The 15,957-nt window shown below is 45.1% G+C and overlaps 1 protein-coding gene across 1 annotated transcript in view; it reads right to left on the bottom strand.

Moving 5' to 3' along the window:
• Positions 1-580: 580 nt before the first annotated feature.
• Positions 581-15,957, bottom strand: part of CDS2 (CDP-diacylglycerol synthase 2) — a 59,417-nt gene continuing 44,040 nt past the window's right edge. The window contains exons 6-13 of the mRNA XM_082643404.1: positions 14,896-14,954; positions 14,171-14,253; positions 12,111-12,198; positions 11,532-11,600; positions 10,492-10,644; positions 8,909-9,028; positions 8,364-8,467; positions 581-8,105 (exon numbers count right to left, since the gene is read on the bottom strand). Coding sequence (XP_082499530.1) covers positions 7,973-8,105; positions 8,364-8,467; positions 8,909-9,028; positions 10,492-10,644; positions 11,532-11,600; positions 12,111-12,198; positions 14,171-14,253; positions 14,896-14,954 — 809 coding nt within the window. The 3' untranslated portion in view covers positions 581-7,972. The remainder of the gene's footprint in view (positions 8,106-8,363; positions 8,468-8,908; positions 9,029-10,491; positions 10,645-11,531; positions 11,601-12,110; positions 12,199-14,170; positions 14,254-14,895; positions 14,955-15,957) is intronic.

Raw genomic sequence — 15,957 nt, 5'->3', positions numbered from 1 at the left:
TTGTATAAGGAATGAATGAGTGGAGGCAACGAGGCTGCATGGAGCCAACTGGCAGTCAGGATGAATCTGAAGAAAATTTAGAAAGTAGAACGGGCAGGCCTTGGATACTGATGAGATCACTCCTAGTAAAGAACTGATGGTGGTGAAAGAACACCGGATTGGGGCAGGTACAGTAGGAGGGCCTGGGTCTGGCCATGCAAAGTCCACACGAAGAGGCCTCACAGGCCCACGAGGGTTAGGAATGTGGACTTGGAAATCGCAGGATTGTGGTGACTGAAGCCCTGAGAGTAGGCAAGAACACCAGGAGAGCATTCAGTGGGGAGAAGAGTCTCGAGCAGAATGCTGCCAGCTAAGGGCAGGGCCAGCAGGAGGAGAGATGCCCAGAAAGGCAACTTAGAAGGAGCAGCCAAGGCAAAATGAGGAAAGGTGGAAAGCCAGAGAGCAGGTGAAGGCCAAGGGCAGAGGATGCCTCTAGAAGCAGGGAGTGGTCGGCAGCACCCTGGGACGCTGGTTCCATACAGACAACCCCCCACGTCTCATACCAAGTCAGCACTCCCCCCATCAGATACCACAAACGATGTAGAATTTAACAGGTTTATTTGTGTAGTAGGAAGATTCAGGTATATAAATAAGATGAATACTTTCCAATGTACAGTATATCATGATCTGACACTTCATTGAAAAAGAATCAGTTCAATACTGATCAGACAGTGCACAGAGAAAGGTCAGTTGGGGCAAAAATACATGGATTTAGTGAAATGCCAGAGGCACGGGCAGGACAAACTCGGGACCAATCTTGGTAGCACAGACACTGCAGTGGGCTACATTTGACTACCTGGCACTCCCCAGTGGGGCCAGGGAAGCCATTTCTATGTTTTGGGGAACTTTCTCACTAAACAGGTCTTCAGAGTGAACAGAACTGAGGAAGTGCCTGACTCACCCAACACCACCAGGCTTCCCAACAATCTTCAACAGAGGGGCCGCTTGTCTCTAAAACTTTGGTCTTCCCCTCCTGTTTTGGAAAGTATTAAACACCAATAAAACTTAAAACTTGGTATCAGCATCGACTCCAGAAGAGAATCCACAGTGCATGAGCGTTGAATCTCCCTGGATGGGTTTCTGAGCCCAGTTTCTGTTCCCCCACCCACAAGACACTCAGGGCTGGCCTCCACCAGCTGCAGGACTCCTGGCCTCTCCTCTGCCTGCACTTCTCCTGCTGCTGCCCCCATGGCTTCTCAACAGTCCTCTGGCCGGATGACAATAAGCCACTGTATCCTGACACTGCCTTTTGTTCTCTTGGCTCCAAGTCCTTTGGTTATGTTGGCCCTGATGTCTGCTCAGCTCTTTCCCTTTGTAATCAGCTCCCAGACACCCAGCCAGTGTGACATAGGCAGCAACACACTGCTGTATGTGTGAAGGATTCAAATGCAACAGAACACGAAGGACATCCTTATAAAAACACATTCTCAACCCCCTTTCTATTCTGGCATTCCCTGGCACAAAGCCAGCAAAACCAGCACATGAACCTAACAGAGGTAAGAAATGGGTGCTCCAGCAGCCGAGGACAGGGACTGCGCTATGGATGATGTCAGCAGAGAATCTCACCTGGGACAGAGTCACCAGGTGGCTAAACCCAACTAGAGACTCTGAGCGCTACATAAGGGTCTCCCGAGACCTGGGAGACCACTGCAGCATCTTCAGCCCAAGGCGCAGAGGGCCCTTGCCCCTGGTTTGGAGCCGTTTTCTCTACAGATAAAAAGCTGCCTGGTTCCATTAGATGCAACGATGAGGGAGGAAGTCCCCGGCCTGGCAAGCATGGGTCCAGAGGAGCGGGAGGCAGGCCCAGGATCAGTCCATCAGAGCAGCTGCTCACTAAACCCCCACAACTGTGCTCCTGGCTCCTGTCATAAGCAACTAACTGAAGGGGAGAGACTACCACTTAAACACGTGGGCCTTGGGTCTAGTCTTCATTCCCCTCAAACACTCAGGAAACAGCCCACAGTCAAGCCAGTGGTTCTAGGTCATCATTATTCTATTGGCTTGAGAACTTCCGGGATCCCCCGTCAACACCATTCCTTCCAAGTGAAGAATGAGCCACCTCAAACACACACTCCCCAACTCCTCCGTCTACATTCGGAAAACTAAACGAAATAGTTTTCATTTTTCATTAATCCGGTGCCTACTCTCCCTTCATTCATGAACCACTGAGATCCTCTGCTAACCTAGAATCCAAGAGAAACACCCCCTATCATCTATCCCCAAGTGGTCACCTGCGTCTACCCTGTTAACACTTTTAAGAAAGCAAGAAACACAAAGCCCCTGACTTGTTATGTGTAAGGACATGAGCGAGAGCTTTAGGCCTTCCCTCTGTACTATCACCTACTACAGAGCAGCTTTCTCTCTCTCCCACTCCTCTTGGGCCCCGCGATGTCTGCTCACACGGAGGACTGCTGCAGGTCCCTGAGCTGTGTGTACAGAGCACAGTTCTTGGCAGAGGGGGACATGGGGTCCAGAGCAAGTCACAGATCAGCCCTTACTGCCCAGGAAGTGGAGGCACCACCAGGCAAGAGGAAAGGGCCTCCTTCCCCATGGCAAGTCCAGACCAGGGGCAGCAGGAGGTGAGCAAAACCTCAGGCAAACCATTCCTACCAGGAACGGAGAATTCTGGAACTTGTCCACATCCTCTTTCTGGCTTTCTAAATGAAGTGGGAAGTACCCAGTTGCTGTAGATGGGTGTTAAGGTCTGGACTGCTTCTCTCAGAAGGAGAGTGTGGTCACTTTCTAGACTTTGAACACCCAGGCTGTGTGCAGGGCAGGGGCAGTGTAGTGGCTGAGAAACAGTCTCCAGCATCACACAACCCTGGGTTCAAATTACCAGCTGGGTTCAATAAAAACAACTACCATTTATCGAGAGCTTACTATGTGCCAGGCACTGACAAATACTTACATGCATTACCTCATAAAATCCTCACAACAATCCCGAAAGGGAGCTGCTATTATCAGAGCCAGCTGGGTTGGAATTGTACCTAGTAACCTGCCCAAACCTAGGGCTATTTGAGCCCAAAGTCTATCTTAACCACTGCTCTTTGCCTGTCATGGTACCTCATTTTCCTCATGTATAAAATGGAGGTAATACCTGATCAAAGGTTGTTTTCTGGATTAAAAGGGATAATGCATCCTTAGCACTGTGCCTGGCACATATTAAGCACTATTACTATTACTGCAGTTATTATTAATAAACACACTGCTGGTAACTTAATGACTCGAGAATAAAAAGGAGCCTCATCAGATAGGTAGAAGAGGGGAAGGGGGGCAGGGTTTTCAAAGAGCCAATGGATTTGAAAGCCACTGGCCATAAAATCCTGGACTTCAGATATTCTGGCATTCTGTTCTCATAAATCATCTACATGTTCTAAAATCCCAACACTTCAGCACCCAAAGTATACCTCCCAAACCACCCTCCCAGCTGAGATCTGTCTTTGAAAACACGGCAAACATATGGACAGGTGAAAGCCTTACTCTATCAAGAGGCAACCCCAGGTAAGAACAGCAGCCTCTACCCACCTGAGAGACCAGGTGAATAAGGTTACTGCTGGTCAACCTGAAAGGGGGGGGCGGGGGCAGTGCTGGGAAGAACAGAAAGATGGGGCCACCTTCAAATGGAAATAGGCAGTCAGCAGCTGTGACTCCATTCCTCACTGAGAACGGGCCCACCTTCTGCAGGCAATGTGGGTGAGCAGAGTTCAGGACCAAGAGGAGGTGGGCCTAGAAGAGCCCTTAAATTAGCCTCATTCATCACCACTTGGTCCAAGCCCAGCACCCTATGTAGGTCGTGCCACAAGGGCCCCCACCCAACAAGGGGAAACAAGTTAGGAAGTGGGAGCGGGTAATCTCTTTAAAAAGTGAAAGCTGGGTAACTGCGTGCATGGAAGGTGATCAAGGGAAAGGGAAGTTCGTTTTCACCAAGACAAGGACCGAATAACGAGGCTCTGCCCAAGAACCAGACCCTCTTCAGGAAGCTGATGCTTTGTTCCAGCCGCTCTTCCGGAGCCCCTGACAAGCACAGTGAGAGTCGGCCCATGGTCTGTTGTCTTGCAATGTGTGTATGACAGTCACCTGGACATCCTTCTGTGGAAGAACAGCACCCTGGGCCTAAGGGAAACTTCCCACCCTGACTGTGGAAGAACAGGAACCCTGGGCCTAAGGGAAACTGCTCCCTCCCCGCTCCACCCCTTCCTCAGCACATAATCACAATGCACAAGAAAGGTGGGCACAGACAAGAGTTACTCCCAAAGACAAAAGGCAATGGTGCCTAAGATATCAGTGACACAAGAAGTTGTTTCAGAGGTGCCACATCTAGTACAGTAATGCAAATCTACTTCCTTGGAAACTGACCTTGGGCAGGCTTCTTATGGAGCAAGGTCACTGCTGCCCAGTTTTCCAAGCAATGATGCTCTTTGCCCTGAGTCAGTCACACACACCCCTGCTCCTGGCAATGTCAGGGATGCTCCTGAGCCTGCCAGGGGCTCACTGACAGTCTGAAGATGTGAACTTAAGGATCCATTCGAATCAGCCTCCAGCTAACTCGGCAACTAGCTCATTCAAATCAAAGGGCCCGTTTAGTCTCTGTTAAAATATATTTTTGGAATCTTCTTATACAACATAAGTTACAGGATAAAAAGCCCAGTGGGGAAACAATAAATACCATAAAATGATTTCAGAGTCTACCTGTGTAAGGCTAAGTTACATTTTGCCCATTCTGAAAGAGACATTAGTTTCAAACATACATTACAGAATTGTACAACACTAGAAGGAAATACATCTTAAATACAGTTAAACTATACCTACTAAAATGCTCAGAATATGAAACAGGCAAGAAGTAATGAACATAAATAAGGCCCAGGCTGCCTTAGAGGGTTTCACTTTCAGAAGCAAAACATAGATGTGTACTTTTTCGACGCTGAGAGCAATTGAGAGGGTGGCACATGCACGCAAAGGGAAAAGGCGCGGGTGTCCTGCGAGCAGTCACGAGAACTCGCCAGGGAGGACGCCCAGGCCCAGCCCCTGCAGATGCTCCCTGGTTTCTTCTTCCATCAGCTCCTTATGTCACCAGGTAGGAGCTAACAGCAACTTAAGCTCCAAACGTGGCACACAGGTCGGGCCTCCTGAGCTTGCCGGAAGGAATACTGCGCTTTCCCAAAGGTGAGGAGGCCCGGGGATGATAAGTCCTTCTCCTGCTGGTGAGCACAACCACCACGTGACCCTGGGGAAGCGACCCCCGCCCCGGCCCTCGGTTTCCTCATCAGCAAAGGGCTCATGCCTCTCACCTGATGTACCTCAGAAGGCTGCTGCAAGAATGTATAGGATTCAAATTGGAAAACAAAACAAAAATCTCTAAATCAGGACTGCACAATATGTATGAACACAAAATCAAATGGGAAACATAAAACCATGCATGGGAGTTAGAAACTGAATCCACGACAAGGGAGGGCACACAATTTGTCACATTTTATTTCTCACACACAAAAGAATGGATCTGAAGCAAGTTATGCCACTCATTAAGATCTGCACAGCTGTGTGTTACAAGTCTCTGGAAATCTGGCTGTTTGGTGAAAGATTTTCAATAAATGGGAGAAAGAAAAACAATGTGCTATATAGACACAAGGTGGCATCAGTCTCCTGGCTACTGACTACGAAATTCCCCTATTTCACCAGAAAGCAGGCAGGGAATGAAAAGAAAACAAAATCCCAGCTGACCCTCAGGCTTTCTTGATGGCAGCTCTATTGAGCTTCCAGCTGCTGTTTCCCAGGACCCCCATCAGCAGCCACGTCCACAGGAATGTGCCAGGCTCCCTGATCCCAAAGGGAGACCTATTCAAAGGTGGCTCTCTGCTGCCGGGTCCCAGCTGAGACTCCCTGCTCCCAGGGATCCACCATCTGCCCACAGTGGGGCACCACGAGACAAATGTGGCGCCATTCCATCTCTGGTTTGGGGAACCAAGTTCATTCTGCAATCAGAAAACTAGATTCGTTACTAATCACCTCCACTCTTTAAGATTTATTGCTGAGGACAAGCATTTTAAGGACAAGTATTTAGAAAAAGGCCTGTAAGTACTTGCTTTTTGGGTGCCCAGGACATGACTCAATACCTGCAGCAGCCTCTGGTACATGTACTTGTTCAGCCAGAATCATGGAATATGGGAATTAGAAGACAGCTCAGAAAATGAGGACCCACAGAGTGATGTGTCTGTCCTACCTAGCGTCACAGCCAGCACTAAAACCCCATGCAAAAACACATTTTGTTTTTAAGGGGGCCTTGGACCTGAAAAAGAAAAGCCATGAAATGAACTGGAAATAAAAGTTCAGAAGAAAAAAGCTGTTGCACGTGGAAGGTCACACAGCGACTGTGAGCTGAGACATAAAGAGGGTCTGGCCTGTGCTGGACGCTTCAGTGATCTGGGCTGGCTGTGAGCATCCACGGATGCAGTGAGGCTGAGATAAACAGAAATAAAGCAAAGCAGCACCAGCCCAAGGTGCTGAAGCAAGCTGTTGCACCCCCATTTGGCAATGAGAACCAATATGGCACAGAATAATGGAACACACTTGGCCACCAAGCTCTCCCTCCTATACCCCCTTGCTTATTGTCCTGACAAAGCACGTATATTCCAAAAGTCAACCTCACTCCTCTAATTAAAAGGAAACAATAAATAAATCACAGTTGAAAAGAAAAAAGGTAGGTCCCCCTGTAAAATATAAACTACATTTAAACTGGTCACATTATACAAGTGTGCATTTAATCTTCAGAAGCTTCAAACCTCTAATTGGGTTGGGTTATGCAGAGCTGTAAGCAGGACTTTGTGGTTTCAGTGAAGAAGTCATGGTACAACTGAAATCACTGTTAAGAAATAAGTGATTTTTAAAACACACACAGATACACACTTGCCTTAAGAGTTATACATATATATATATATTATATATATAATATATATACACACACACACACACACACACACACAAGACAGCAGCTACGTGGGTGGTCAGCAAGGCCAAGGGCATGGGCACGTGAAAGAGAAGCCCTCTGCTCCCTGTCAAATGGGGAGGCCCCCAGAAAGGATTCAGCAGCAACAAGTCTACAGCACAAACGTGAACGACACCATCCCTGAAAAGACCCAGTTAACCGACTGCCCTATAGGAGCCACTTGAGCCTAAACCCTGTGGGAAAAGGCCCAATTACAGTATATCCTACTGTATACACTTGAAATAGTACAGTGTGGCTTTTCTCCAGACTATTATAATTTTTCATGCTTTCTGAAAAAAATAAAAACTGAAACCTTCTTTCAGTCTGTGATGAAGCGAGGTGAACCCATATCATAAAGCAGAGCTCATACTCCACAGGATTTGTGAACAGAATGCCTATCTGATTAATAAGCCTTCATCCCTCCAGCCTCAGGAGGCAACACTCCCATAGCTCCAAGGCAGGGATTACTGAGAAGCCCAGGGAAAGCGCTCCAGTAGTAAAGACATCCAAGCTGTGCATCTCTTCCCTGCTGGGGGTCAGCTACAAAGAGAGCTTGGGGGGGGGGCAGGGGCTAAACTGGACGAACACAGGTGAATGTCCACTCTGATCAAGCCCAGATATGGAAGCTCCAGCTTGGGAGCTAGAAGAACCAAGCAGGTGCTCCAGAGCTGGGCAACACTGTCTTCCAGGTTGTTAAAAACTTCGGTTTTAAAAACCCAAATGGTTTTACCCCCATGACTTCTTTCCAACTCAAAGCTGTAGGTTACTTACAACCCAAATCATAAGCACATAGACTGTACACATAGATTTTTTTTTTAAATCCACAAATAAAAAACACTAAAAAAAAAAAAAAGAAGACAGTGAGTTGAAGTCTTGTCTTTGTCCAGCTGGGCTTGCCCTGGAGCCCTGCCCCTCACTCAGCCCTGTTCCTGCTCTCCTGGCCCTCGGTGGTCCCTATTCGTCCTCTGTGGCAGCTGTCAGCATCCCCTTGTCAGTCAGGTGAGACTTGAGCATGTTGAAGATGTGGAGCTGCTGATCTGGCCTCAAGGTCAGGAACTGCTGAACCAGCTTACTCGGGTTAGGGCCCCTGGAAGAGGATGAAGAAACAGCACTGAGCAAAGCAGGGGCCAAGCAACTTCAAGGGCCTGATTATTCAAGTAGCTGTTCCCTCTCTGGATTCTCTACTAATGGATGGTAGGGGTCCTCAGGGAATCCATAACTAATAGCAACTGAAAACTGCATCCACATTTGTTTTTTTTCACTCAAACTGAGAAGTAGCTAAAATTCTAGAATTTCACCACACTTAAAAATCCACTAACTTGGTTCAGATGGAAAGGTACTATACCTGATAAAACTGGCAATATACACATTGACAAAGGTGGCCATCAGATACTGGCAGTCAAAGCGATCCATGATGCCTCCATGGCCAGGAATGGTATTGGCAAAGTCCTGTTAGAGGAGGGGAAGGATTGATGAGCCTGGCCTCAGCCAAGTCAAAGCCTGGCTTATGGTCCCACCTCAATGTCCAGCTACTGTACTGAATAGCTGAGAGCAACAGAAAGTGAAAAGTAAGTATTGATTCAAATGCTGAAGCTATAATAGTACACAATCTTATTAAATTACAAAATGTTTCTTTTGAAGAAAGAATATATTAACAAATATACTGAAAATCCAACCACTGAATTTTCTTAGAAACAATGTATCTTCCTTTAACCTACTTAAATTCCATGCATGGGTGAAGAAGAGCACACAGTAATAATCAGGGTTCATAGCTTGGTATTTTGAAGGGGGTGGTGGCTGATGAGGTGGGACAGGAGGAGGAAGGCAGAAGACAGGGGAAAAGGGGCCCGGCTAGGAGACAATGAGAGGACTAGAAAAGGGTTTTCCTACTTTGATTTTAAAGGCTCGCTTGAATCCACTAGCGAAGAACCCTCCAAAGGGGCCAATGAGTGAAGCAAAAGTGGAGAGGGCAATGCTGTGAATCTGGAAGGGGTACATCCGGACTGTTTTCTGAAAAGAATAAATGAAGTCAGTCGAGATGCCTGCAAGCCCAGGCTTATTACTTGTTAACATTAAAAAACAAACAAACAACAACAAAACCACCTCTTTATGAAACTATTTCTCTCCCCCCACCCCAAAAAAATTTAGGAAGAAGACTGGTTTGGGGGTTTTTGTTTGTTTTTGGTAAATCTCTAATATATGGCTTAATAGAGGACATTGAGGTGTTACGCATTCAGTCCACAGCAATATGACGTTTTGGTTGAAGTGTATGAAGAAAATCTAGCCCTACAAGGATGCGTTGTTGAAAAAAGGAAGAGTATTTTAGCATCGTCTTTTCAGATAATTATGGATGGGTGTCCTTCTCTGATACTACACCAGAACTTGAGCGGTAGTTTTCTAAAAATTTGGTGCAATGTGGAATCGGAAAGCCTATCAATGACCATTTGAATGGATCGTTTACCCGTGCATGACTGTGTTAACACCATGCACTGGCCATTTCAAAAATACTGGTTCACTGAGTTACACAAATCTTTCAAATGTAGACAAATTTTGCCATACAATGTCAAAACATCGTATGTTAAAATCACCACAGATCCCTCAGAAAAGCCTTTAAGTATTAAGAAGCTGTCAAACTTACAGTGGCAGGTATACACTTTCCAAAACTCTAATTTGTACTTGAAAGTCAAATTTTATCGTTGGTAACAACTACTGTCGGTTGTTTACTTGAAGTGACAGACTCACTTTGTTCCTTTTCAAGAAAAATGTCTGCCAAAAATCCAAATCTGAAAAATTATAGTTTGTCGGCTCTTTTCAAGTAAAAATTATGTCCCCATAAAAAAGCCGCTAGTTCAGCTCATAACTCAAGCAGGTGCACACGCAGTCTTCCTTTAGGTAAGCACTGTCCTGCAGCATTTAGCAGAAGCATTTTATGTATAATTTCCATTTTGGTACCAGAGCATTAGAAAGGTGTGTATTCAAGGGTCAAGATTTAATAAAATTAATAATTTTACTATTTCATCAAAGACACTCTTAAAGTGAGCTGGCTGAGTCTTCCTGTGAGTATGTGGCATAATGAATTCAACGACAGTCCAGCTTAGTGCCACTGCCTTTACTCATGCTAAGGTGCCAGCACTGCTTTTGCACCATCATGGCAAATGTTGACAAAGTGAAAAAGTGAAACTTTCTTCATTATGTTACGAAGAAAGCACGGACGCCCTGAGAGGACCTCAGGGTGCCCCAGGATCCAAAAGCACACTTTCAGAACCCTGGTCTTAATGATTTGAAGTGGGAGGAAATGTCTCCTCCTGTCCTCACCCTGAACTGACTTGAGCAATTCTCCAACCTGGGGCTTACAAGCTTTGGGGAGGGAGGAAGCTAGTTGTTTTTGAGGGAAGGCAATGGTGGAGAGGGGGCTCTCTCTTTGTAGTCACTATCCAGCCAAGGATCATTCGCCCCATGTGAGTGGCACATACCCAGCCAATGACCGACTGGATCACCCCAGGAATGTTGTACTCCTGCAGACGAAACAGGTCCGAGGGCTCACAGTCCACAGTGAAGCTGTTGGTATCATTGTTGTACTCCACAGGGCAGACAAAGCATCTGTACCCGGACATCACATAGGACAGCTGAGGATGAGAACAGACAGACTAAGGAGACGAGTTCCAGCCATCTTGCCTGGGCAGCACGTGCCTGGTCCAGCCAAGTCCCTCACAGTGCCTAGCACCCTAAGTGCAAGCTATGCACTAAATCAGAGGTTCCTATTTCACAGATGTGTATTTTACCTGTATCTGGAAAAAAAAAATGAAAAAGAGGCTGATGGCCCACTGAGGCCTCAATGTACTTGCTCCAACAACCAGGCCCTGAATAAACCCAGGAAAGGCCTGAGGGAATTTGGGCAAAGAACTACAAGAAGTTTCACCCCATTTGGAGGAGCGACGGTCCATTTTCCTCAGGATCCCTTAATTCAAAATGGCAGGTGGTGAGGGGAGCGGTGTAGTGAGAGGGAGACAACCAGGAGGAGAGAAGGCTGAAGAGCAGTAAGTAGGGCGTCAGCCCTGAAGGGCAGCCGGACAACTCTGAAAAGGGGAGAGACTGGCCTGAGGGTCAGAAGCAGCGAATGGTGCTCTAGAAAGGGCTGGGAGATCATTCCTCTCCAGGCAAGACACGCACAGGAGAAAATCTGGGTTAGAATGGCATATCCCACCTCACCTCTTACTCTCAGGAAAAATATCAAATGCCTGGACAAGAATGCCATCTCCTGAGTGTTGCCAGGCCTCAGACTGAGAGGAGTACAAGGTGTGCATGGCCCCCACTCCTCTACTGCTTAAAGACTGGCAGATAAAGGACAGCTGGCACCGCCCATGCCATGTTCATGCCCCACTACAAGGCAAGGTTGCCATTCAGCAGGACAGAGTCCTTGGCCTCGGGGGACATGCTCACTAGCCGTGGATGGGCTTTGAAGGTGGGTAGGAGGCCTCTGCCCATCCCCCACCCAACTGGGAGCACCACCTACCAGAAGGCCAAATACCACAGTAGCAAAGCAGCCCCCAATGAAGCCTTCCCAGGTCTTCTTCGGGGACAGCTGTGGACAGACAGCAAATTCTTTAAAAAAGGCATTTTGATAACTCTAGCTTTGGGAATAATGATTAACTGTTAAAAGTCTTTCTACTATTAAAAAAACTCCTCATTCAATTAAACCACCTCACCTTCTAAAATACCCCATACTTGGTTTCCTTGTTCCCTGCCTAATAGCCCTCAGTTTCCTTTGTTTCAATTGGCCAAATAATTTAATTATATTATAAAACAGCAAACTAATTAAATGCTAACACTCAAATTCAGCTCAAAGCCACAAAAGTGTGCCTACACTGTCTATAAAAATATTTTCCCTATTAGCTCTTTTTTTTCCTATGAGTAGTTGTCAAGTCTTCCTCTGGCTTTTCTCTTGAAGATAATTTATTACTAGCCTTTCATCAGCATGACATAAAGATGTACACACCAGCTAGATCTCTTCTGTCTCCCAAGCTGATCTACTCATACTGAAAGCACCACCCTCCCCTCATGGTGATGGTCCATGTTAGGGTGATCCACTTACCTTGATGAGTGGGGTTCGACCAAAGAAGAAGCCAAACATATAGGCCATGATGTCATTACAGATCACACAAGAAATGGGGACAATGAACCTAGGAAATAAACCAAAGTAAGAATCAACGCTACCAAGATGATAATACCTCAGAAGTCCACAAAACAATGCCATTCGTAAATTTCAGTACCAGAATAACCCATATAGTACTTATTAACCATTAAGGAATAAGTTTAAAAGAAATAAAATGCCACATAAGCCATACCTAGTACCCGGCACATAGCAGCATTCAAATGTTTACTGAGTGACTACTGAATAAATGGAGGTAGTATTCTATAAAATGTCATTTGTTCTTTTTTCATTATAAAGTAATATAAAAATTTAAAGTGTAAAGAAAAGAAAAAATAAGAAGTCACCTTGTTTCCCCTATCCCTATCTCCATTCTGCAAAATAACTACTTTTAATCATTTCTGGCTTTTCTTCTTCTAGTAGTTACCTCCATAATCCTAAGTAATACATTTATTATCTATTTCATAATTTACCTTTTTTTTTTTTTTTTTTTTTTACTTTTTATTACTAGCTCTAGTGAGCCCAACTTTTCCCCAGGACTACACTGAGAGCAAGACTAAGTACATATAGCCAGATTTCTTCTCTGCCTCCCTCTGCTGGTCTGGTCATCCCCACCATGAAAAAAAAAAAGGGACAGTTTCCAAACTTGTACCATCTCTCTCTTCTCACTTTCTGCTCTCCGACAGTCACTTTTTTCAAATTTCCTCTATTACAGTTTAACACAACATACATAAATCCTAGCCCTTCAACTACAGGCAATATTTTCTGACTTCCTGCTTGTTAAGGTAGGGATTTAGAGCACCTGTATCCACCCAACCACCCATAGTATTTACTTTGTTGAGGCTTCTAGCAACATTCTCTGCTCTACACCTATAATTAAGTCTTGAAGGTTCAGTCTAAAAACCAATAACTAGAGATTTTAATATGATTCACTCTAGAACCAAGTGGTATGTCTAGCCCTAAAGATGAGAACTTAGCATGAGCCCCTCTTTAGAATTACTTAACAACACTCTGAAAGAGAGGGAGAGTACATCTCCTCAGGCCATTATCATTATTTTAAACATAATAATGCCCTAAGGCGAACATTTAGATGAGCTAGTCTCTGTTCTAAGCACTTTACATATTTTTACTAATTTATTCCTCAGGCAGTGGGTATTAACTGTACCTTCACCCTGAGAACAGGAAACAGAGGCACAGTTTGGGATCTTAATCACAGTACTTTAGCACCTCATATACATGAGCATATGCCTTCACATTTTCACTAAAAGCATAGCTTCTTCAGTCAGCCTACTGATTTCTATCAATGATGATAGATTTCCTGCTGAAACTATTGCATTTGTGGAATAAAATCTACTAAGTATATCATTCTTTTGACACGTTGCCAGATTCCATTCGCTAATAGTTTATTTAGAATAGTATATCTATAATCATAAAAGAAATCAGTTTAGCATTCTTGTTTCTCCCTCCCTATGCTTTTATCAGATTTAATATTAAGGGGTGGATAAAACTCAGCTGCTATCATTGGTCATTTTTTCCAGGTGTAGATTCTTATGCAATTTTCAAAGTTCTTTTATAGTTACTTATCTATTCAAGTTTTCTTCTTTGTGATTTTTACTCGGTGACCTCTTGTCAGGAAATCATGATTTTTTCTTCCAGATTTTCAAATTTGTTGCCATATAGTTGCATTGCCTTTGATTCTTTAAATATCCCTACACCTGTTAGTCTAGAACAGTGGTTCTCAAAGTGTAGGTCCCAACCAGCAGCATCAGCATCACCTGGGAATGTACTAGAAATTCAAGTTCTCAGGCCCCACCCCATAGCTACTGAAGCAGAAACTCAGGAGTGGGGGTGCCCAGCAACCTGTGTTGCAACTAGGCCTGCAGGGGATTCTGATGTAGCTCAGGTGAGAACCTCTGGCTTAGACAGTTCATCAGGGTTTCTCAGCCCACCTATACGAAAACACCCACAAAATATAAGGAAACCCCCCCCCCAACATCACTCACCAGATCATTCCTTCAAACAGGTTGTGGATAACAAGATGTGACTGGGTTACAACAATCAGTAATGTTACATGGGTCCAGCCAAACTGCAAAAGAAGATAAAGGATAAACTTTACCTAACAGTTTAGCTTGAAAGGAACTTCAAATAACCCTTAATACCAAATAGAAAATTGCTTAGAAACAGGTAGGAAAGATATCTGCTTCTGTACCTGTCTTACAGGAAGTGAAAAAGGTATAGAACAGGCCTCTGGGAAGAACTATGCTCCCCAGCTACAGTTGCCATCAAAAGGAGGGCCCATATGGCCCACTAGTTAGTCCTTCTATGCTCCAAAGCCTGGGTACTTCTCATTTTCTTAGTAAGTATTTATTGAGTGCTTAGGACACTCAGAGAGGGGATGTTTTTAGGTTGAGGGAGTGATATAGCAGGCAGGATATCTATGGGCAATGCCTAAAGCTTCACCTTGAGCCTTACCTGGAGGCCACCCTCAGGTCCAGAGGGCAAAGACTACTTAGGGTGTAAATTACATAACAGTGATTGGGTCTAGGTGGATAAAAAGCCACCAAACTTCACTGGGGATGCCTCCTTCATCCTCTAGGTTCCAGGTGCATAAGAACAGACTGCATTCCAGGGTTATGATTTATCACAGAAAGGATGAGAGGCTTGTGGAGTTTCCACAGAGTTTCACTTATGCCAAGAATTTTGACACTGACGCGCATATTTCCCTTACCATGTAGAACTGCAGTCGATAATGCTTCTTGACCAGACTCAGCACAAACATGCAGAATCCTAGTTTGAGGAAGAGGAGGAGAAAGGGCAAAATGAATCACATTCTGCATTTATCTTTGTCCTAGTCATTTCCTTTAGCTGTGTTAAGCAGTCCTTTGCTAATTTCCTGGCAGCAGTTAACCAGGGCACAAATTCATAGCCCAAGGGAATAAAACCAGATAAGCAGTCAGAAGGAAAAAATGACTCCTTCAAGACAATTAAAGGAAGGCAATATTTTAAAATCTTGCAGACTACACTCAACTTAGGACACTGTTCACCAGCTAGAAATGTTTTGATCCTAGAGCAGGGGCCGACAACAGTCAGGCCAGCTGCCTGTTTTTATAAACAAACTTTTATTAGAACACAACCATACCTATTTGTTTAAATACTGTCCAGGGTTCCTTTTTTGCTACAATGGCAGAACTGAGGAGCTGCAACAGAGACCCTATAGCCCCCAAAGCCTATAATATTTATTATCTGGACCTTTTAAGAAAAAGTTTGCCAACCTCTGTCCTAAAGAACAGGCAGAAGGGGGATCCACCTGGTACGGGGCCAAGGCCATCCTTGCATCTCTCTCCTACTGACCCATATGACCGAACTCTCCAGGAAGAAAAGGGATTTTACCCATAAGTGTGCTGGGTCCCTCAAAAGCAGCCCTGCCCAGAAGAGAGCACATCACTATTCAAGACCCCTGGCCTCCCTTTGTGGGGCTGCTCCCAGCCTCTGAGGCATGCTCTCTATCCTCAACACAGCAGACCTCTTGGAAGTGGACTTCGTATTTTAATAGCCAGGTGTCATTCACAGAGCCAAGTATTACCATCAAGCTGATGAACAACAGGTAAGACTGAAACTTATTAGGTCAGAACAATTTCTCACATGCCTCAAACTGGCTTTGAGGGTAACTATGGAGAACGCATTACTAGCATTACTGTACAGTCTTAACTGAGTTTAGATCGACAGGGCACTTTACTGTTTGTCAAGCTGTAATGTATCTGATCAAATCCTCACGGTAATGCTCCTGTTT

The sequence above is a fragment of the Mesoplodon mirus genome (assembly GCF_964341445.2).
Source record: "Mesoplodon mirus genome assembly, chromosome: 15".
NCBI lineage: Eukaryota > Metazoa > Chordata > Mammalia > Artiodactyla > Ziphiidae > Mesoplodon > Mesoplodon mirus.
The sequence above is the reverse complement of the archived record's forward strand: the minus strand, read 5'-3'. Positions and strand labels throughout refer to the sequence as shown.